At 37.5% G+C, this 24966-nt stretch overlaps 2 protein-coding genes across 5 annotated transcripts in view; both read left to right on the forward strand.

The window, feature by feature from the left end:
• The window catches only part of LOC127411971 (egl nine homolog 1-like), a 45695-nt gene extending 28825 nt beyond the window's left edge, over positions 1–16870 (forward strand). For all 3 annotated transcript variants that reach the window (XM_051647960.1, XM_051647963.1, XM_051647961.1), the window contains exons 3-6: positions 5461–5580; positions 15651–15787; positions 15943–16010; positions 16191–16870. In XM_051647960.1, coding sequence (XP_051503920.1) covers positions 5461–5580; positions 15651–15787; positions 15943–16010; positions 16191–16246 — 381 coding nt within the window. In that variant the 3' untranslated portion in view covers positions 16247–16870. The remainder of the gene's footprint in view (positions 1–5460; positions 5581–15650; positions 15788–15942; positions 16011–16190) is intronic.
• The window catches only part of LOC127411934 (Kruppel-like factor 18), a 317765-nt gene that overhangs the window by 56520 nt on the left and 236279 nt on the right, over positions 1–24966 (forward strand). The gene's annotated exons all lie outside the window — the stretch shown is intronic.

Raw genomic sequence — 24966 nt, forward strand, 5'->3', positions numbered from 1 at the left:
TCCTCCGCGTTCCCGGAATTAAAAGCGGAGGTCCGCACATTAAGTGCCGCGCGAACATCGCTATTGATCCACGGCTTCTGATTCGGATAGATTCGCACAGTTCTGGTCGGAATCACTTCCTCTACGCACGTTCTGATGAAACACATTACGCTATCAGCGTAAAGCTCGATGTTGTCATCAGAGGCTGACCGGAACATCTCCCAGTCCGTGCGATCAAAACAGTCTTGTAGCGTAGAGTCTGATTGGTCCGACCAGCACTGGATCGTTCTGAGGGTGGGTGCTTCCTGTTTCAATTTCTGCCTGTAAGCGGGCAGAAGCAGAATGGAAGAGTGGTCCGATTTGCCAAATGGTGGGCGGGGGAGGGATTTGTAGCCATCCCGGAACGGAGAGTAGCAATGGTCCAAAACCCGGTCCCCTCGTGTGTTGAAACTAATGTGCTGGTGATATTTTGGTGCGACTGATTTTAAACTGGCTTTATTAAAGTCCCCGGTCACAATGAACGCAGCCTCAGGGTGCGTGGTTTCCTGCTCACTTATACTCCCATACAGTTCCTTGAGTGCCCGGTCTGTGTCGGCTTGTGGTGGGATGTACACAGCAGTGATAATGACTGCTGTGAATTCCCTCGGTAGCCAGAATGGTCGACACAGAAGCATAAGAAATTCCAGATCAGGAGAACAGAAAGACTTGATGGAATGTACGTTCCTCTGATCACACCAGGATTTGTTGATCATAAAACATACACCACCTCCTCTAGTTTTACCTGAGAGGTCTTTCGCTCTGTCCGCTCGGAGCATGGAGAACCCCGCAGGTTCAATGACTGAGTCTGGAATCTCCGCAGACATCCAAGTTTCCGTAAGGCAGATAATGCAGCAGTCCCTCGTCTCTCGTTGGAAAGAGATCCGTGCTTTCAGCTCGCAGAGCTTGTTATCCAGAGACTGAACATTTGCCAGTAGAATAGTGGGTAGTGGGGGTCGATTTGCGCGGCGTCTTACTCTGATGAGAACGCCGGCTCTGTTTCCCCTTTTCCTCTTGCGTTTCCGCGGCCGTGCTGCCCAGACAAAGGGCTCCGCTTGCGTGTTTGTAAACAGCGGGTCGGCATTGAGGAATGTGAAGTCCGGTTTACGGTGTGAGATCGCTGAACCAATGTCCAAAAGTGTTTGTCTGTCGTAGACAATAAGGCAGACAACATCCAAGACAAAAAACATAAGAATTGTAAACAAAACAAACAAACCATTGCTATGTTGTGTCGGAGCTCGCAACGCAGCAGCCATACTCGGCGCCATCTTGAGTCCGTCTACAGTACCGTCCGTCTACGGTAATGCTTACCGTAGAATGACAGCAATATGAGGTAAATAAAGTAACATAGTATAACAGCATAAACAAACCGTATCCGATTCAGATTAACAAAAATATTAAAAGATGCCAGACTTTCGAAAGGTCAACCGCAGGGTGGACAAACATGGGTCAAATTTGGGCCAAACGACTTCTCACTCTCAGATCAGGGAACATCATGTGGTATATGTCCCAGTTATTGCCCGTCATTGTCATATTGCACTGAAATACATACTTCAGCACTTACACTTCCATTTTTCAGGATATTGTGCATGCCAGGGGCTTTCTTCAATGAATAATCACTGTTGTGGAGTAACGGAATACATGTAAAAGGATTACGTATTTAAAATACAAAATATAAGTAACTGTATTCCACTACAGTTACAAAATTGGTAGCCCTAGTATCAAAGAGCTTACTAGAAAAACAGAAATTATGATCCAATGTGAATGTTCTTGATAAAAAAATATGATCGTGCCTGGTAACGTGCATGTAAAATGGCTAGAAATAGCATTTTAGAGTAGCGTAAAGCTGACAATTTACACAAGGTTTATTTCTATTCCTTCTGCTCCAAACTTACTTCAAACCTACTTCTCTGTCTGCTCGTATGAATGTAACACATCATAAGAAAGTGTTTCACCGCTGTTCAAATGCACTTTGGATCGCATCATTTATATGTATAAATGTTTTCCATCTGAAAGGACTAAATATTAAATGAAACAAATGACAATAAAATGCAAAGTAATCTCTTCAGTAATCCAAATACTTTTTGAATGTAACTGTATTCTAATTACCAATTTTGTAACTGTAGTGGAATACAGTTACTTATATTTTGTATTTTAAATACGTAATCCTTTTACATGTATTCCGTTACTCCACAACAGTGATTATTCATTGAAGAAAGCCCCTGGCATGCACAATATCCTGAAAAATGGAAGTGTAAGTGCTGAAGTATGTATTTCAGTGCAATATGACAATGACGGGCAATAACTGGGACATATACCACATGATGTTCCCTGATCTGAGAGTGAGAAGTCATTTGGCCCAAATTTGACCCATGTTTGTCCACCCTGCGGTTGACCTTTCGAAAGTCTGGCATCTTTTAATATTTTTGTTAATCTGAATCGGATACGGTTTGTTTATGCTGTTATACTATGTTACTTTATTTACCTCATATTGCTGTCATTCTACGGTAAGCATTACTTTTGCCACAAGTTCATGCACTGGAATTTCAGTCAGTGTTGTGTTTGTAATAATGTTGCTATGGTTCTGTGTTGATCTGAATGTAGAATGTGGACAAACTTGCTTCGTTGTTGCATGTGAAATTTAACAATGTAGATATCGACTGAAAACATCCCTTTCAACACATTCCTTTCGATAAGTTTACCACAAAGCATTTGAGGTCAAAAATCAAAGCCTGTATTTTGGTTTGAAACTGAACACTGCATGCATTTTTGATATGCAGCACACTGCTTGTCAGTGATATCGTAAACAAGTTCCATGCCAAAATCCAGCCTGGTCTCATGAACAAAACGTGACTGGCAACATTTTTGCAGAGCGAAATTACATGCTTTATTACACGTTAGGCTGTAGTTTCCCAGTGAAATGTCCAGCGGGGGGCGCCAAAATTGAGTGAAATGGTGTTGTAATCAGACAAGGTTAAAGTTAATATTAGATGGAGGTTTTAATGAGTAAAACGTACCTCCCTAACCTAAACCATTAACCTAAACTTAACCAAAAGTGATCTAAAATCAAATAAGAGATATCCCAAATGAGAGGTATCCCACATTACCCTTAACCAACACCTGAACCTAACCGATAGTGTCCAAAAATAAAATGAGAAATGAAAAGCACATATTTTGAAGCAACCACGTCATCTCGTGTCGCTTCTATGACACTCTCGTCTCGCGTGTCAGTGTGCGTCTTTGACTGGTCTCGGACCGTGGCCTTACGAGTCGAAAGTCCAACACTCTGAAATTAGCTACTGTGGAATAAGTGTATAAATAAATAAATAAAATAAAAGTAAATTAATTATAATTAATTATAAAGGTGGGTCTGTAATTTAAGCCTAAAATTTGGGGATTATTTTTCCCCCTTTTTTCACCCAATTTGTAATGCCCAATTCCCAATGCACTTTTAAGTCTTCGTGGTCGCGTAGTGATTCGCCTCAATCCGGGTGGCGGAGGACAAATCCCAGCTGCCTCCGTGTCTGAGACCGTCAACCCGCGCATCTTATCATGTAGCTTGTTGAGCGCGTTGCCACGGAGACATAGCGCGTGTGGAGGCTTCACGCCATCCACCGCGGCATCCACACTCAACTCACCACGTGCTCCACCAAGAACGAACCACATTATAGCGACCACGAGGAGGTTACCCCATGTGACCCTACCCTCCCTAGCAACCGGGCCAATTTGGTTGCTTAGGAGACCTGGCTGGAGTCACTCAGCATGCCCTGGTATTCGAACTAGAACTCCAGGGGTGGTAGCCAGCGTCTTTACCCCTGAACTACCTAGGCCCCATAAATGTATCGTTTTTTAAATGATGTGTTATAGCAAAAGTGTTTTGATATCATAACATAGTATGGGTAATGGTGTGAAAAATAAGTGTTTATAAAGTAATAATCGGCTGTTGTAGTTGTTAACTGTGTGAAACTGAATAAAACGGACAGTTGTTGTAGCGCCTCCAGTTAGGGATGCACCAATATATTTTATTTTTTGGCCGATACCGGTTTTAACAAATAGCTATTGGCCGATACCATTGCCAATTTTTTTTGTCATCAGATCATTGTTTTGCTCAGGAATTGTGTTTTAAAAATGTAAAAAGAGGTACGAAAGCTTTTGTTTTAAGTAATTTCCATTGAACATGGATTGGATCTGATGAACACATGACAGGCCAACATTTTAAAGAGAGACTCAATGAAAGATATCTAAATATCATAGCATGATGCTTGATGTAAAAAAAAAGGTTATTTTATACTAAAACATTTTTGCACTTTTTTGCAGTTCAGAACAACAGAACTCACATTTTACATGTTTGTACTGAATATAATAGGACATCACAAATTAATATTATACAAACATATTATGTTGGGCAATTCCATGGAAATGTCAACCACATCTATTAAAAATAAAAAGTTACCTAAGGAACAAAACACCCTTTTAATTCTATAGTGGTATAATGGATAATGGAAAATGCTGTCCAGAGCGCTAGAGGGCGCCGCTTTCTTACAGAATGCTGACTGAAGCGCTGATTGCAGTCTAATTTTAAACGCAGCCTTTCAAGCTTTTGTAATTGCGCAAAAAAAGGCCTTATTGCGATTTCAAACTTAATCAATCGTACAGCCTTAATGGATATCAAACCAATGTCTCAGAAGTCAAAGTTTGCCGTTTTCAAAGCGTTTGGATGGTTTTACCTCATGTATAGTAGTAGCAGTTCTAACTTCTATGGCGCCCTGGGCAAAACCTGCTTCAACGCGCCCCCAAAGTTGTTGACCGGGGGATGGGGGGGTTTCTGTGTGGGTGCTTCATGCCACCCTGGGCAACTGCCCATGTCGGCCATGCCTAAATCTGCCACTGATGTATAGGTAAGTGCTGCTTTCACAAGTGTCACATAACGGCGGTTTTTCCTCATTAATGTGAGAATGAGAAAGAATAAAAATTTAATATTAATGTTCTTTGGAGTGACAAACCTTCTACATTCTGTGGCTATCATTATTTCTGGATTGTGCATTTGAATTCAAAGAGTTTTTACAAAGTGTGATGATAATTATAAATTAACCAATTTTTTACATATACAATGTGTATATATATATATATATATATATATATATATATATATATATATCTGCATTTTCATGCTTAAATCGGTTCACAGACGGTTTTAATTTGGTCATTAATTGGCCGATAAATATCGCCGGCCGATACACCCCTACCTCTAGTGTTAATTTCACCAGGAAAGTGCGGCGAAACGTTAAATTTGGCACATAAATGTGAGTTTGCAAAAATGTAGTTATAGTAACGTTCATTCTATGAGACAAGGTTCCCAAAATCAGCTCACGCAGTTGGTTGAGTCAAGGTTTGAATGAGTTTGTTAGTGCTCTGTAACTGACTGTTTTCTCCAAATGTTCACAGGCGATGGTGGCGTGTTATCCGGGTAAAGGCACTGGTTATGTGCGCCATGTTGACAACCCGAACGGCGATGGGAGATGCGTCACATGCATATATTACCTGAATAAGAATTGGGATGCCAAGGTAAGTGATTTACCTGTAACTTCAAGTTTTAACCTGAAACCTCACAGGTTAAGTTTGAATTTAGTGTCTAACAGGGTTTATTTGACAATGGTATGATAAATAGTGCTTTTTAAACTCAATTCACAAAAAATAAATAAAAAATAAATAAAATAAAGGCTTGTCCGGATTATGCACGTCCTTGAGTGAATAGACTCAACTGTAAATTGGAACTTCCTTTGCCATGCTGAGCGTTACGATTTCTTCCATTTATGATTGACCCTTATCCGCCTGTACTGATTGACAGTCAGCAAGAAAGGCCACTACGAAGTATACGTGCAACTAGCCCCACATCATTTTACCCCAATCCCATTAACCTCTGAGATTGTAATCTCCAGAGAAAACCAGGAGCGATCCGAAACAGGCTTATTGAGTCAAGAAAATAAGGCAGCAGGCTTATTAAAAGGGGAACGAAAGGTTTCTCACATGTGGATATCAGTTCAAGCAGTTAATGCAGCACTGGTTGTAAAGATTTGTTAATAAACATGGCATAAATGTCCTGTTTGAATGAGCTATATCCACTGTATTTCTTAAGGCCCATATGTTTTTCAGTGACTCTGATGTTCCATTTTCACACATACTTCCTTTCCAAAATATTTACCATGGTTACCTATAGCTGCTTGGTTACACTGCCCCATTTTAGACTTTGGGCATTTGACCCTTTTCTACTTGTGCCATTTTGCTGTTTTCTCAGATAGTCTCTTTAAAGACTGCAGGAAAGAAATACAGGGTAATCCAGCCAGTGGTTTGTAGCCCCATTCGTCATTTGTCATTGGTCTTTTCATTCACTACAGCCACAGCCATAGTGTCAGTATGTTTTGGGTCAGTGTTAGGAGAGCTTGTTTCCATCATGTCTTCTATTAGTGCCGGTTTTGCTCTGTTCAGGTCAGTTTTGTAGCTCAGATGAGGCACGAGGTTTCCTGCCTGTGTCGGAGAGTAGGAATACTGTAAATGCCTCCTGCTGAGTTTGTCAAGATGTCCTCACAACAACCGCAGAGTGGATATATCTTATTTTCAGAATAGTAATAATAAACTACAACATAATCTTGTAGTTTAAGCGATGCAATGACAACGGCGAACTGCTCCAGCCTATCACATCTTATCATGCATCTTTATGTACAAGAACAGAAAGCTACAATTTGATCATAATTATGTTTTATTTTAATAAACTAACTAGAATTTTTAACAAATAAATATATGGTTTGCACAATCTACTTGACATTGTGCTGTTTTATTTACCTCCAACTTTTTCCCCCAAAAGAGACACAGACAGCCTGCCCAAGTCTTTCCAAACGTTGTTGCAGCCAAATTTTCTTTTTTCGTCTCTTCTTTTGTTTTTCAGACAAATCAGTTAGCAGACAACTTTTGGACAGTGAGCTGATTGTAACCATTTATTTCTGGTAAAATCTCATGGTCATTTCTCACATGATTTGTTTGAGAAAACATTTTTATCGCTGTTGGCCGGGGATGCCTCCTGGTCAAAGATCTTGTAGTTCGTGCATCTCGTCTGCGTTCTGTTGTGTAGTATGAGTGCTGTTAAGACAAGAAGATGACCGATGACAAGAAACCTCATGTAATGTGAGCATTACAGCGATTCCGGTAGTCTGACAGTCATGTAGTGAGAGCGCGGCTTTATTGTATCCAATGTTACCTGTCTGAGACTCAATTTTGTGGCTTTAAAAGAAATAACATAGATGGGTCGCATTTTATAAGATGATTTTTTTTTGAATTTGCAGTATTTACTTTTACTTTCGATTCTTAATGTACTTTTAAAACCAGATACGTTTTACTTTTATTTAAGTAGCATTTTAATTAGGAGTGGGAGAAAAAAATCGCTTCACTGATGCATCGCGATTCTCCAGCGATTCGATTTTCAAAACGTTCATGTTCAGCTTTCTTTTACATTTCTTATTTATTTTAATAATATATATATATATACACACACACAAACACACACACACACACTGGCGGTCAAAAGTTGGGAATAATGTACAGATTTTGCTGTTTTGGAAGGAAATTGGTACTTTAATTCACCAAAGTGGCATTCAGCTGATCACAAAGTATAGTCAGGACATTACTGATGTAAAAAAACAGCACCATCACTATTTGAAAAAAGTCATTTTTGATCAAATCTAGACAGCAGCCATCACTCCAACACCTTATCCTTGAGTTATCATGCTAAATTGATCATTTGGTACTAGATAATCTCTTGCCATTATATCAAACACAGCTGAAAGCTATTTGGTTCATTAAATGAAGCTTAACATTGTATTTGTGTTTTTCAGTTGCCACAGTATGAGACTGGCATTTCTTAAGGTCAATATTAGGTCAAAAATGGCAAAAAAGAAACAGCTTTCTCTAGAAACTCATCAGTCAATCATTGTTTTGAGGAATGAAGGCTATACAATGCTTGAAATTGCCAAAAAACTGAAGATTTCATACAAATGTGTACACTACAGTCTTCAAAGACAAAGGACAACTGTCTCTAACAAGGACAGAAAGAGATGTGGAAGGCCAGATGTACAACTAAACAAGAGGATAAGTACATCAGAGTCTCTAGTTTGAGAAATAGACGCCTCACATGTCCTCAGCTGACAGCTTCATTGAATTCTACCCGCTCAACACCAGTTTCATGTACAACAGTAAAGAGAAGACTCAGGGGTGCAGGCCTTATGGGAAGAATTGCAAAGAAAAAGCCACTTTTGAAACAGAAAAACAAAAAGAAAAGGTTAGAGTGGGCAAAGAAACACAGACATTGGACAACAGATAATTGGAAAAGAGTGTTATTGATCTTAACCCCATTGAGCTTTTGTGGGATCAGCTAGACTGTAAGGTGCGTGAGAAGTACCCGACAAGACAGTCTCATCTATGGCAAGTGCTACAGGAAGTGTGGGGTGAAATGTCACCTGAGTATCTGGACAAACTGACAGCTAGAATGCCATGGATCAGCTCATGAATATTAATTAGGTCACATGATCTACAGCTCTACACAGGTTAACTAACGTCATAATAAACTAATTAATATTCATGAGCCCCTAAACATTCGCTCATGACCCAGAGAGTCGCAAACTACCAACAGTACTTGATCACAGAAGACTCGCCATTGACACATATGTCGGAGCTTGTCTTATAAAGAACAAATAGTAAATACATCAACCCTTGAATGGCCGTTAGTATGAATGTAACACAGACAGAAATAATTTTGTTTAGACTGCGGAATACATACAAAAATAGCCCACGTCAGTGTGGATAGATACATTTACCATGCAATCATGTTAAAACTACTAAAATAGACGAGCAGAGATCTACATAAAATCAAATGACACTCACCACTATCATCAAACCACTTAAAGTGCCCTCGTATGGTCTTCTTGAAAGCAAGCTCTCAAATAAGTCTTTGAACCCCATACAGGTGATACTCATGCTCTGTTTACAATGTCATCATAAAGTTCAGTCTGTTACAATTCAATGATGTTCTCAGCTGGTTTTGATTAGGCTGATCTCCAAAAACAAACTCTCTCCAGTTTAAGGGTGAAATCAATTCTAAGCACTAAGAGTACAGAGCCAGTTCAGACCGGTTATAATGTGAACCAACATCCTCGTGTGATTTATTTATTTATTTTCTCAATGTTAAAATAATGTCTCTTATCGCAGAGACAATTATAGCCTACAGTAAGTAAGCCATTTGTAGGTTGATTTCCCCTGAAGAATGTAAACACTGGCTCTGTAGCGCTTTCAAAACTTTGTTCCCTTAGTTTGAGAGACATGTCAACTTCTGGCTCAACCAATTATGTGACTGGGGTGGGAGTACTTGTAATACACTGTTTAGCTGTGAATTTACTCGCCCTGGGCTGCAGCCCATGTTTCCCATTGGGTTAATGTGGCCCTGCTAATTTGAATGGATGACTTTTACAAGAGGTCGGCTGATATATCGGTTTTACCAGTTAATCTGTGCTGATATTTGCTTTTTGGACCTATCGGTTATCTTTTTTTATTTTTATTTTTTTTGTTCCTCTCTTGCAAAAACACTTCATCTGCTGAAGATACACCGATAAGCCAAAACATTATGCCTAATATGCTTTTGGTCCTCTGCATGCCACCAAAACAGCACCAGTCTGCCAAGACATGGACTCTACAAGACCCCTGAAGGTGTCCTGTGGTATCTGGCACCAAGACATTAGCAGCAGATCCTTCAAGTCCTGTAAGTTGCGAGGTGGAGTTGCTGTGGATCGGACTTGTTGGTCCAGCACATCCCATAGATGCTCAATCGGATTGAGATCTGGGGAATTTGGAGGGCAGGGCAACACCTTGAACTCTCCATCATTCCTGAACAATGTGTGCAGTGTGGCAGAGTGCTTTATCCTGCTGAAAGAGCCCATTGCCATCAGGGAATACCATTGCCATGAAGGGGTGTACCTGGTCTGCAACGATGTTTAGGTAGGTGGCACGTGTCAAATTGATGTCCACATGAATAGCTGGACCCAGGGTTTACCAGCAGAACATTGCCCAGAGCATCACACTCCCTCCACCGGCTTGTCGTCTTCCCACAGAGCATCCTGGTGCCATCACTTCTCCAGGTAAACGGCGCACATGAACACGGCTGTCCACGTGATGTAAAAGAAAACGGGACTCATCGGACCACATATCTATGCAGCTCCGTATGCAGCAGGGTGTGATGCACTGTAAAGACCTTGTGTCAGTTCGGACCAGATGGGTAAGCCTTAGTTGCCCTCACGCATCGATGAGCCTTGAGTGCCCAACACCCTGTCGCCGGTGTGTGGTTTGTCTCTCCTCGGACAACTGTCGGTAGGTACTCGCCACTGCTGACCGGGAGCACCCCACAAGCCTTGTCGTTTCAGAGATGCTCTGACCCAGTCATCTGGCCATTACAATTTGGCCCTTGTCAAAGTCGCTCAGGTCTTTACTCCTGCCCGTTTCTTCTGCATTCAACATGTTGACTACGAGAACTGATTGTTCGCTTACCATCTAATCTACCCAGACCTTGACATATGGCCTTGTTAGGAGATAATCAACGTTATTTGCTTCACCTGTGAGTGGTCATACTGTTTTGGTTCATCAGTGTATAAGCAACAAAAAGCTTTATTTTGGTGAATATTTACATATAGAGGATTGTAACAGAGCCTGGACTCGGTCACCATAACTGTTTATAGACTAATTCAAAACTGTTAATGTGAAATGTTATTAAAAAAAGACATGTATGACAATTGACAAGCAATTGCTCATGATCTACTATTGATGAATGATGATCTACTTTTATTAATTACTGCTCATACAGTATTTATTAGCCCATATGACAATGTTTACTTTATAGTGATTCTATTGTGAAGCATTATAGATGATTGTAAGAGTGCATGTTTTGTTTCCCTTGTGTGTTTGTTTGAGCTGGAAACAGACTTTCGAAATAAGAGTCCCCGGTGTATTCCGGGCTTGTTTTTTATTAAAAGTCATTATGCACCAAATCTTTATTATTTTTCTGGTTATTATTTGGATTTTGGTTTCACGACAAACATGCTTCTTGGATTTGACTCAGTTTGGACTCTTTTAGCTTCAGTGTCTGTGCCTGTCACAAATTTTAACATTTAAAAAAATTCATTTTAAAAACTATCACCCAATTAATCTCTTATCGGTTTTTACCAACACCATAGTTATTGATATCGACAAAACTTATCTGTATCGGTCGACCTTAACTTTTACTTAATATATTCATCTGGTATCTGTACTTTAACTTAAGTATTGATATTGAGTTATTGATATTGAGTACTTTTTCCACTAGCGTACATTACATACAAAATGTGACCCTTCTGGCTTTCCATATGCACTTGGTCAGTCCATGCGTACTGTGCTGATGACAAAATTTGCACTGTGCACGAGACATACCGGCACGAGAAAAACCGAAGTATACTTTGGCCTTTGGTTGTTTCTGCACATTACCCTGGAACAGGAAAGTATTTTTGCTTTTTTTTAAAAAAAAAGCTAATACCTTCATATGTTGAGATCATTAGGGGTCAAGCCCTGAAGGGGCAAAAGTTTTCGAATGGCACTTCAACGAATTTGACGAAGAACACGGCAAAATAGACGTGAGGGTATATCTCCGTAATTCTTTGAGTATTCATACCAAACGTATTATTTGTCATAGCCACCATGACTCGAGGGTGCCTGCTGAGTTGCGGAACAGTGCCACCTAGTGGTCATGAGATATGAAAAAAGCAAATTTTTGCTTATAACTTCTGAACAGTTTGTCATAAAATCATCAAATTAGTCTCATTAGATTCTGTGGGATCTAGCGAGTCCATCGATATGAGAAATTCCTATGTCGGCCATTTTAGATGTCGGCCATTTTGAATTTAGTCATAAAATGCTGTATTTTACCAACGACTTGGCGTATCGTTACGAAACTTGCTATGTGTCTTTGGCACCATGCTCTGAAGGGACTCAAAAAGTTTCGGGACAGCGCCACCTTGTAGTCAAAAATGATAATGCTATTTAGAAAAATGCTAATAGCTATTGACTCCTTTTGCCTTTGTTATGTGACTGGTCTTGATAGATTCCAAGGTTCATGCCGAGAACAATGATACCAATTATGTCATGATCGAGCAAACTTCCTGTCTGCCATTTTTAAATGTTTTGAAAACCTACTTTTTCGAACTCCTCCTAGACTGTTTGTCCGATTTGCACAAAAATTGGCCTGCATCATCTAGAGGCACTCAGGACAAAAAGTTATTCACAGAATTTTGATAAACCGTACCATTTTTGAATGGCGCTTCAACGAATTTGATGAAGAATGCGCAAAATTTAACTTGAGGCTGTATCTCCACAACGCTTTGAGGGATTGAGACGAAACTTGGTACATGTTATCACCATTAGGCCCTGAGGTTACCTGCAGCGTTTTGGCACACTGCCCCCTACTGGTCAGGAGATAGAAAAACTGATATTTTGGCTTGTAACGCTTGAACGCTTTCCTACATGATAACCATCATGCCCAGATACTACCTGAGCAGTTTCAGAACAGCGCCACATACTGGACAAAAATTCTAAGAAGTAGCTATTTTTAGTTATTTTTAAAATAAATGGGGTTTTTATGATTGAAAGTTTACATTTTCTAATTCCTCATACACTGTTCATCGGACTCTAACCAAAAACATGTCACAAAGCTTCTTTTGCTGCTCATGGTGCCGATAATTGGCTTGACCCCGGTATCGCTGCTTGCAGCTATATTTATACTTATTATTGTATATACTTATTATACTTACTGTAATATCTCCCTAATCAGGGCTCAAAAAAACAAACAAAAAAAAAAACAATATATATATATATATATATATATATATATATATTTTTTTTTTTTAGGTTTTTTAGGTTAGCTTTTCTTTACAAAAACAACAATTTACTTGTTTTATTATTTGCAGTAATATCTGAAAACATATAATGTAACTCCACGAAAAGTATGGATTCAAATATTTTCCATCGTTTTTTTTTATTTTATTTTATATTTTTATTGATGGCATTTGGTGCGGATTTAGTCAAAACCTCATCTATGGTATCCAGCTAGATAACATCAGCCTTGGTGAGAATTCAACAGCTTTGCAACAATAATGTTCAATATATCACAGAAAACCAAATGTTTTCAATTGCAAAGAATAAAAACACAACATGATCTACAGACGTTAGATGTCATGACAACGTAACACTGGCCCAAAAGGGCAATTGACATCAACTGGCCCCAAACTCTCTCACATTTTTTTTTATATATTATTATTTTATTTTTTTATATTTAGTTTTTTGTAAAACGCATTATTGAAAGTCAAAGACGTGCATGAATTTCTTATCCTGTACATTTATTATGCAACGATTAGGCACTGCCTGCTATGATATAGCGCTTTTTGAGCTTGAATGCACATACATATGTGAGTATTAACTGTATACCTGCACAGAGAGTGTATATTCAGCTCCCTGGAGACCGACATTGTGTGCGTGTGAGCAGCGCAGTCCTGCGAATCACACATGTGAAAGGTTAATTCTCGCACCCTCTGCAGTGTGCTTCCTTACCCTCAGCATACATCTCTTTATCCAGCATGTGGCCTTTTCCTCTCATCCCTCCTCAGGAAGGTCACACTGCGCTTTTGTTTCCGATCCGCACCTCGTCAGACCTGGCCTCTCATTGTTTGTGTGCCTCTGTTATTTCTGCTAATGGAATTTATCATTATCACTAAAAAAGCTCCTGTCACGCACTGCTGACTAGACTGTATTGTCAGCAGTCACGTTAGCTTGATATCATGTTTAGTTTAATGTGTTTTGTAGTTGACGATTCCATTTCTTACAATGTGTTTGTATGTAAAGGACCATTCAGACTGCGTTCTTGCACTGAAAAGGCTAGATGTAGCGCCACAAATAGAACAAAACACAGGAGTCTCAAGATGTATTTTTAGGGGCCAAACATAGAAAGGGCGTAAGCACCTGTTGTATCTGTTAGTTTTTTCTTATTCTTCCGCCACCATTGAGGTCTATGGCAGCGCATGTAACGGTTTGGAGGAAAGTTATAAAAGGACAGTCTGAACTTATACCATAAGCACGAACTTTGGAGGAGGACTTGAAAGCACTATAAGCCGTCTCTGGTGATCATTTCAGGCAATCAAATATTGTTGCCATTGGTGTGCTTAGCCCCGTAATTGTTGCGGCACTCCTGCACAAGACGCTGAAATAACGTTTTGTCATGAGCATGTGTCTCTAGATGATAAAAGGCAAATTTCGTCCAAATCAGACTTACGTTCTAGGAGGAGTTAGAAAAAGTAGGTTTTCAATGAAATTCAAAATGGTGGACAGGAAGTATGACCGACAATGGCAAATTTGGTATCAATGTACTTGGCAAAATCCAACGACACAAGTCTCATGACAATAGGCCAAATGAATCAAAATTTATAAGCATTTCTTTGTATCGTTTTACCACTAGTTGGTACTGTCCCCAAACATTTTGAGTACCTTCAGGACACGGCCCCAAATACCAAATTTCATAATGATACGCCAATGAGTTTGAAATATAAAGCAATTTAAGACTAAATTAAAAATGGCCGATCCCTAATATGGCCGACATAGAAAAGTGGGGTATCATTCAATCAGCTCGTTATGCCCCAAGGAATATAAAGATGATGAAGATGATTTTAGGCTAAATTATTCAGAAGTTAAAAGCAAAAATAGCCATTTTACATATTTCTTTACCTCTAGGTGGCACTGTGCCAAAACTGTGCAGGTGCCCTGAGGTCATGCTCGTGAAGACATACACCAAGTTTCTTGTCAATACACATCTGCGTTGCGAATATACAGCTTCACATCCATTTTGGCCTTTGAATTCGTTGACGCGATATACAAGAACAGTTTGGTCTATCACCATGAATTCCATAACTGAGTGTCTCTATATGATGCATGTAAAATTTCGAGCGAATCAGACATGCGGTCTAAGAGGAGTTAAAGTACGCTTTTTGCTAAATTAAAAAGAGCGGAGCAGAAAAACTATGCGATCCATGCAGTTGGGGTATGACCCAAGGAATTAGAGGAAAAAAGAATTTTGTTTCTAGGATTTAAGGTTTAAAAGTTATAGGCTGAAGCGTAAATGAAATTTTGAACTGTTGGTGGCGCTATATGTTTTGAGTTAGAGACCCCAAATTTTGTGTGGGAGCTACTCGTAACTCCCCATACCAGTGTGCCAAATTTCAGCATTTTCTTACATGCGGTTCTATGGGCTGCCATAGACTTCAAGAGGGAATAAGAAGAAGATGAAGAATACCACTTACAGATACAATAGGTGTTTCGCACCTTCGGTGCTTGGCTCCTAAAAAGTGCAGCCTCATAAGAGTTAAATATTTATGTTGATGCAGTGCATGTATGTATCAGTGTTGGCAATTTTTCCTAACAAGAAATATAAATACGTATATGATGTGCTTTTTCATAATTATTATGAATTTTCTAGAGTTAAAAATGAACTTTTGTTTGGCTTATTTCTCTATTATTTGTGTCATCAGGAACATGGGGGCATACTGCGAATATTTCCAGAGGGTAAAGCTCAGTTTGCAGACATCGAACCCAAGTTTGACCGCTTGCTTTTATTCTGGTCTGATAGACAAAACCCACATGAGGTTCAACCTGCTTATGCTACAAGGTTATAATCTATAAAGCACAACCAAACTCACACACACACATTATAAGTGTATAATATGTTGTCACTTCACCTTGTTCTTGGATTAGTCCTATTTTATTTATTTTTCTCATTGTGTTACTTATTTCTTAGTTACGCTGTTTCTTTCTCTTGTGTAGATATGCCATAACCGTGTGGTATTTTGATGCTGATGAGCGGGCGAAGGCTAAAGAAAAGTACCTAACAGGTAATTAAAGGAATGCAAAACTATATTTTCAATTTCAAAAAGGATTTGTCTTGGAAATTGTCAATTGGATTTTGGACAGTGATGATATTTAATGATTTTAAACGGCAATCTCATGCTAAATATGTTTAATCTGAGGGTAATGATAGTTTTCCTACTTTATTTGGGATGTTTTTTGTAAAGGTGCCGGAGAAAAAGGAGTGAAGGTGGAGCTTAACAAGCCGTCTGAACCGAGCTAATCAAAGAATCCTTAATCCAGAAGTTTCCCAGTGATGTGTTTTGTGGAAAAAGGAGAGAGAGAGTCAGAAAAGGCTGCTGGTGTCCACGGCGCAGCAGGAGAAGACGTGGAATATTGAATTGATGGTTCAAAAATCTTCAAATAATTCAACCACATAGTTCCCACAAAACCAACTAACTTTGAATATGATGTGGTTGGTTAAGTGTTTTGTTTGGAAAAGGTACAGTACTTTGTATTGAATTTAAATGAATGCTTCTCATGTGACTACTGTCACAGTGCTTAAGAAGAGAAATAAATCAATTTGTTTTGATTTTGGAATGCGTTTTCTGCATTTTGACCTGATCTTGAGAATCAGGCTGCATCTATGCTTGTTTATTTCTCTATCACTGCATCAGTAATGATTTGATTGTTTATTTTTAAAGGCACTGTTGCCGGTGAGGGAGTGAATGTTCGGCATGTTCAGGGAATGGGAATGTTGTCTGTTATACTGCAGCTTAATTTTCAGTAGATGCACAAGATCACTGAAAGCCGTAATCTGTCATAATGTACATACACATTATTGTGTAAGTTCAACAAAATAAAAAGGCTGTTTGCAGTCTATACATTGTTGCATTTGGTAATCTTAGTCAGTGTACTTTTGTCTTTTTAACATTTGCACTTGCACTTTTTAGAGCAATTACAGATCCTTAAAAAACTAATTAAAACATGCTGTCAGCGATGTTAGCCATTCTGGAATTTAGCAACTGAATTAGACACACCCTTTCCAAAACCCCACCCTACAAGACCGATATGAAGGGAAGCTCAATTCTTCAAAGCAGTGGCGTAGCCAAGGGTGGGCCACCCAGAGTATTGGAGATTATTCTCCGACTTCAAATATATATTTATAAAATAGTTTAAAAATGCATAAATTCTGATTTCTGAAAGTGTGAAAGAACTGTTCGAATGTGCCGCTTCTCTGTTGTTTAGGAAAATTTGGTAAGAAAAAAATTTGGGCGGAAACTTGGCCCATCCATTTTTAACAAGGTCCACCCAAAAGTAATTTTCTGGCTATGCCCTTGCTCCAAAGTCTCAGGTAAGAAAAGAGATTAAACTTGCAATTTGATGTCCGCAAACCCAAAAAGAACTTACCTCTTGTGTAGGATTAATGACAAGCAATGCTAGCAAATAGAGTTCTCACACGCTCTCAGGTTCCTGCTGCCCATATATGGGCTGCCCTTTGAATGATTGACAGGCAGAAAGTGCCTCAAAGTCTTCTGATTGGTTAAACAAAGAATCTGCCTCGGTCTGCGTCAAATTTTTCCCACTGTTTACGGAGTAAATCACAGCGGCAGATGTATTATTTCATGGCACCCATTTCAGTGATATCTAGCAGGTAATAGTGACATTTTCTTTGTTTCATTTCGTTAAAAAATCGCTTACAGCCCCTTTAAAACTAGAAGTCAAGAAGCAGCTGTTCTGAATATGGAAAGCCATTTATAGCGGGAAAACTTCTAGAACAAACTGTAGGCTACTCATTCGTTTCTGAACAATCGCAGTCAATATTCTGGGCCATTATCCGTCTGTGACCCAGCAAATCGGTTTTTCTCTTTTAGAGGGAATTCCTTTTTAAATTAAAGAAAGATTTCATTTTCAATACAAGTTTAGCTCAATCGACAGCATTTGTAGCATAATGTTGATTACTACAAAAATTTCCTTTTCTTTAAAATAAGCACAAATCTGTGTTACAGTGAGACACTTACAATGGAAGTCAATGGTGCCAATCTGTAAACGTTAAAATACTGTTTCAAAAGTATAGCCACAAGACGTAAACAATATGTGCATTAACATGATTTTAGCATGATAAAATTGCTTAACTTTTTCTAAGTTATATCCAATTTTAATATTGTTACCATCACGACAAAACACTGTAAATCCTAAAATGACAGCGAAAATGACGATTTACAACTCAAATAATACACAAGTTTTAACAGAAAAATGAATGTAAGTGCTGTAATAAAATGATAAGATTCACAATTCTGCCTTTAAAGTTTAAACCCTCCAAAAATGTGCCCCATTGACTTCCATTATAAGTGCCTCACTGTAACTTTGAGTTTTGCTTCTTTTATTATTATTATTATTAGGATTCCTCTGGTAGGAGGAAACCTATTGTTTTCATTAGTATTCTTCTTCTTCTTATTATTCCTGTAGCTCTAAATTGCCCAATAATTCAAGATCTCCTTGGTAAAAAGTTTTGAAAAAAATTTGGCACATTGATACTACCGGCCACGAGTAACTACCATACCGAAAATGGCCCACGTGAGCCTATAGGTGGCGCTACAGGCTTTTCCCCAATTTGTCCATTTTCCAAGTAATGCCATTTCCACCCCATAAGTCCAGCCTTTCTGACACCTGGTATATATGCCTCATTTCTCATGAGGAACTAAAAAGCCTCTAGAACCCATGAACTCTGCCATGATGGATTTTCCTGTATAAAACAAATTTGTCCAAAACTACAAAAATCTACTCCTCCTGAACCATAGCTCCAATTGATTTGAAACTCTGTATGTATGTGTAGGATACATGTCTTTCAATTTGATATTTTGCAAAAATGAATACGATACAAAATGGCTGAAAGGTGCGCATTTATGTAAATGTCCACATTGTCTCAATATCTATATGTCCAGAAAATCTAACGCCATTTTGACTAATGTTTTTTCCAACCTAACAGGCTTCAAGATGACATCACTCTGAAGTACTGTGCAAAATTTCACCTTGATATGTCAAAAGATGACAGAATTACAGTTTACTATTATTTATTGCTAACACTAAAATAATGCTTCACAAATCCGCTAGTCATAAAACCGATACTTTGATTCAATCACCAGTTCATATGAAGACTCTTGCAATGTTTAATAACAAATTAATGAAATGTTGTGTACATGTGTGAAGTACATGTCTCTACCATGTCAATTTTTACATAATTTGCAGTTTTGAGGAGGAATCCGCATTGCTGCTTGCAGCTTTAATTATTATTATTATTATTTTATTTTTATTTATTTTTTTAAAGAAAATGAAGGATGAGTTGAAATAAATTTTGTGGTAATCAACATTACGCCACAAATACTGTCGATTGGTCTTAACTTGTATTGAACCCGGAATATTCCTTTTAATTTTTCTGGGAATATAAGAAAGAGAAAAATTAGGTCTATTATTTTGTTTTATCACTTAGATTGATTTTCAGATTGTTTCAAATTGTCACCTGTTGTAAACTGTTGCTTTAAATGGGGTAAAAGGACAAATTAACAGTTTTGCTATGAAATATGAGAATTCTATTTTACTCCCATTGTTGCAATATTGTTGTATTGCAAATTGCACCAAAACATAAAATATAAAAAAGGATGAGCATACAAATTTTTGCGAATTCAATAGGACAATTTATGTATACCATGTAAATGTATACGAAGTTTTGTGGAACAAGCAGGATGCAGGAAGAATGGCTCAATTGTGCCCCTTTGTGTTTGAAGTGATACATTTTGACACACATCAATACTGAATATAATTTTTTGGTTTATGTCATCTTGGACTTGGACACTGACACCTAGTGGCGTGGATGCAGCATCATTCAAAATCATTAGTTTTCAGTTTCAGATGCCATTGTAGAAATGTAGTATTCACAGTCAGCCATGATAGCTTTAATCAATGAGTGAAAGTGTCCAATACCAGGACAGTTACTGAGATCAAGCAGCTAGTCATGTGACAGCCCCTGTGTGCGGACCCTCTCCATGTAGAATAAAACCGCTTTTATAAGGTTACCGATATGATTGGTGTCTTCATCTCATGTGAGTGCTCATATGTTTCAGAATTACAATTAATTTCTTTAGGGATAAAATTGTTTTAATAAGTGCACATTTAAATTAATAGTTCACCCAAAAGTGAAAACTTCGTACTGGTCAATCTTTTCCAGATATCAAAAGTGAGTGGAGACATTAAGCTACAAAATGACCAAAAAAGTGTGATAAAAGTAGTGTGCTTGATGTAAAGTCTTCTAAAGCTATAGCTTTATGTGTGAAACAGGTCTGTTCCTTACGAATATCTTACGACAGCCCAAGTCCCCATTCACTTTCAGTATAAGAGTGGCTAGTATATTCTTCAACAGTTCTCCTTTTGTGTTCCAGAAGAGTTTGGAACAACATGAAGGTGAGTAAATGATGACAGATGTTCCTTTTTTAATGTTGCCACTCTAAATACAAAAATGTGTCCTGAAATTGTTCAAATTAGCTCCACTTTACTACTGTGAAAATGCATTGCTCTTTTCTTATCTTTATATAGTTATGGGGTCTGTTTCATTATTAAACAATGACTGCATGGTAACTAAACTGAGCTTTTATACAACAAATAAATTGCAATTATGAGACAGACTGAAATGTCACAAAAATAATTCCCGCTTGAATAAGTTGTGCAATCCTGACATCTAGTGACTAATATCATGACAAATAAAGAATCAAGTATAGTGTACACTTCCTCTTACTGCATTCACCAACAGTTTCAGAAGATAACGTGGAGCAATCCTACATTTCTTAGATGGACATTGTGCACAATTGTTTGGCATGTCTGAAAATATATGCTTTAAAAGTTCTGAAGCTATTTAGTGATAAATATTTCACATAAAAATGCAAATATACAGATGCATTAATTCTGAAAAACAATCAAACCAGCTTAAGGTGCTTTGCTGGTTTTAGCTGGCAAGCTGGTTTCCATTGGTCAAGCCGGCCTAGTTTGCACTTGTCAGCATCTGCGAGACCTGCTAAACCACTTTAGACTGGTTTAGTCTTGTCTATTTCACAATGGGTTATCCTGAAGTGTAAAGAATTATCAGCAAAATTCAAAGGTTAAAGTCAAGAACATTATATCAGATATTTAAGTGAGTTTAAAGTGTCAGAAAAACGCCATAAATCCTCCTTTCGAAAATGTTGCTTTCATTGACAACAAAACAGCTGTCATTGTCTGAATCAAGGGTGTAGATTTGGGGGGGGGGGGGGTTGCAGTGTGAAGCATTTACATGTTTCCATTGATCATGGTATAAATAATGGGAGGGTTGTACTTGCTTGTTTTGATTACTGGGGAGGTTACCTCTCCCCCATCCTCCCCTAGTCTGAATTACTGGTACACGTCACTGTAGCACATAGTCATGAGAGCAGACAGTTAATGTTAATTTGATTTAGCTGTCTTTGACTCTGAAGCTTTGTGCAGTTTAGCTTAATTAAAGCATTATCAGACTAACCCAGACCTCAAATAAGACTTTCCACGGGCAATAGAGCACAACACAAAGAGAGCCTCTGTTCGTCCGGTCGCTGGTGCTTCCTGGAGCTGTGTGAGAGAAACAGAATCCAATCCAGCTGAAAGATGCCTTTACGTTTAGAGAGAAAGACACACAACAGGAGCGCTCTCTCTCTCTCTCTCTCTGTGTGTGTGTGTGTGTGTGTGTGTGTGTGTGTGTGCATGTATTTGAGCAATGCCCAAAGCTTTGGAATGGATCAGATGTCTAATTATTCCAGTTTTTCCTTCATTATAATAGATTGATCTCAACTTTTATTAATAGTAAGCAAAACCACTGGCATTTCCACTCACAGGCAATATCTGTTATACACAATCTAATCACTGCTTTCACATTTTAGAAAACACTTTCCTTGAACAGACGTTTCTACTCTGCAGCATTCCTCGCACTGATATTAAAATTGAATTGAAACACATTTTATTGTCCCTGAAAATTGTTATAAATAACAATAATTTACTGTCCCTGAAGAAATTTGCCTTTGGCTCCAGGGCGCTGTGCATATACACAATTCATTATCTAAATAATTGCAATAAATAGAAATAATAATAATAATAATAATAAAAAAAAAAACCATTTAAAACATACACTCAAAAAAATAATGTTTAGATTGACGCATTTCCGTTTCATAACTAAATGCCATCAAATTTAATTGAGTCATTTTTAATAAAATAAAATAAAAAACTAAATATTTTGAGTTTTAATAATTTAATTTTGTTAAACATTTCACAGTTAAATTTGATGGAATTTTGATATGAAATTAAAAATATGTAAATCTTAAAAATAGGCCAAAATAGTGTCGTTTCTTAATAAATTATTTTAAATCACCCCATCATACAACAATAAAAACATCATAACACAATAAAAAATTATACCTTATAAAAAACTGTCACATGTTGTCAGTATTTTATTTCTTTATCATTTATTATATTTATATACTGTACTACTTATACTTTGTTTTTATAAAATATTTTCCTTAGTTTAAATTGAAAAGTTTACAGGATAACACATTGCTAACAAGTGCTTTATGCTGTATTGTTGCACATTTGACATAAACATTTTAACTTTAAAAAAAATAATAACATAAGAAAAATAATATATACACTGGCGGCCAAAAGTTTGGAATAATGTACAGGTTTTGCTCTTGTGGAAAGAAATTGGTACTTTTATTCACCAAATTGGCATTCAGCTGATCACAGTGTATAGTCAGGCCATTAATAACGTGAAAAATTACCATTACAATTTAAAAAAAAAAAAAAAAAAGTTCAGAACTTCTTAAACTTCTTCAGAAAGTTCTCACCAAAAAATCCTCCACATGCAGCAATGACAGCTTTGCAGATCCTTGACATTCTAGCTGTCAGTTTGTCCAGATACTCAGGTGACATTTCGCCCCACACTTCCTGTAGCACTTGCCATAGATGTGTCTGTCTTGTCGGGTACTTCTCACGCACCTTACAGTCTAGCTGATCCCACAAAAGCTCAATGGGGTTAAGATCCATAACACTCTTTTCCAATTATCTGTCGTCCAATGTCTGTGTTTCTTTGCCCACTCTAACCTTTTCTTTTTGTTTTTCTGTTTCAAAAGTGGCTTTTTCTTTGCAATTCTTCCCATAAGACCTGCACCCCTGAGTCTTCTCTTTACTGTTGTACATGAAACTGGTGTTGAGCGGGTAGAATTCAATGAAGCTGTCAGCTGAGGACATGTGAGGCGTCTATTTCTCAAACTAGAGACTCTGATGTACTTATCCTCTTGTTTAGTTGTACATCTGGTCTTCCACATCTCTTTCTGTCCTTGATAGAGACAGTTGTCCTTTATCTTTGAAGACTGTAGTGTACACCTTTGTATGAAATCTTCAGTTTTTTGGCAGTTTCAAGCATTGTATAGCCTTCATTCCTCAAAACAATGATTGACTGATGAGTTTCTAGAGAAAGCTGTTTCTTTTTTGCCATTTTTGACCTAATATTGACCTTAAGACATGCCAGTCTATTGAATACTGTGGCAACTCAAAAACAAACACAAAGACAACGTTAAGCTTCATTTAATGAACCAAATAGCTTTCAACTGTGTTTGATATAATGGCAAGTGATTTTCTAGTACCAAATGATCAATTTATCATGATTACTCAAGGATAAGGTGTTGGAGTGATGGCTGCTGTCTAGATTTGATCAAAAACGACTTTTTCAAATAGTGATGGTGCTGTTTTTTACATCAGTAATGTCTTTGTGATCAGCTGAATGCCACTTTGGTGAATTAAAGTCCCAACTTCCTTCCGAAACAGCAAAATCTGTACATTATTCCCAACTATTGGCCACCAGTGTATATCTGGTAATTTTGTAATTTTCAGCACAGAAAACTAGGGATGCACCAACATGAACATTTTTGGCCAATAGCAATACCTTTTTTAACAAAAAACTATAGGCCGATACCAATATTTTGCAATCAGATCACTCTTCTGCAGTATTTTGCTTTAAAACATGTACAAAGAGGTACAAAATATATTTTATTATTCAAACAATACATAATTTCCATTGAACATGAATTGGATTTGTTTAACACATGACAGGCCAACATTTTAAGAGAGCCACAGTGAAAGATAAATACAAAAGATAAAGAAAATATGATAACATGACGAGTTACGCCATAGGAGAACCCTTTTTAGTTCCACAGAGAACCTTATATGTATTAGATCTCTGAAGAACCAGTACTACCAAGGACTTTAAAGAACTGTTAAGCTTTTTCAGAAAAGAAAATGACGTGATCAGTTTAAAAAAAAAAAGAAAAAAAAAGTTTCAATTATTAAATATTAAAATATATATATTTGTTTTGTTACAATAAAATCACCATTTATACAGTCCATAATTCTATCTCATGATTGTGGCATATTGATTCATTTTAATAAGTAGGCATTACTTTAAATAATAAAGGAATTGTTTACACAAAAATGAAAATTCTGTCATAATTTTACTCACCCTTGTGTTGTTCCAAACCCGAATGACTTTCTTTTGTGAAACACAAAATTATTTTTAATGAATGTCTTGGGCCACCTATTAAATACATATGTTGATGGTGACTCACTTTAAAGCACCCAAAAATATAATGAAAGTAGTCCATGCAGCTCGTGCATCATATTCCAAGTCTTCTGAAGGCATACAATAGATTTTGGTGAGAAAAAAACAACTTTTCCTTCACTATCCACTCCAACACATTCATTTATAAAATAATAATAAAAATCTTAAATGAAAGAATTTAAGCACACTCCAAAAATATATTTTAGCCTATTTTTAATATTTACGAATTTCAATTTCACAATAAATTATATCAAATTGAATTGCGTAATATTTAACAATAAATAAATAAATAAAAACCTTAATAATTGTACATTTTATTAATTTGGTTAAAGATTACGCAA

This window comes from Myxocyprinus asiaticus, chromosome 21 (assembly GCF_019703515.2).
Source record: "Myxocyprinus asiaticus isolate MX2 ecotype Aquarium Trade chromosome 21, UBuf_Myxa_2, whole genome shotgun sequence".
In the NCBI taxonomy this organism is placed as follows: domain Eukaryota; kingdom Metazoa; phylum Chordata; class Actinopteri; order Cypriniformes; family Catostomidae; genus Myxocyprinus; species Myxocyprinus asiaticus.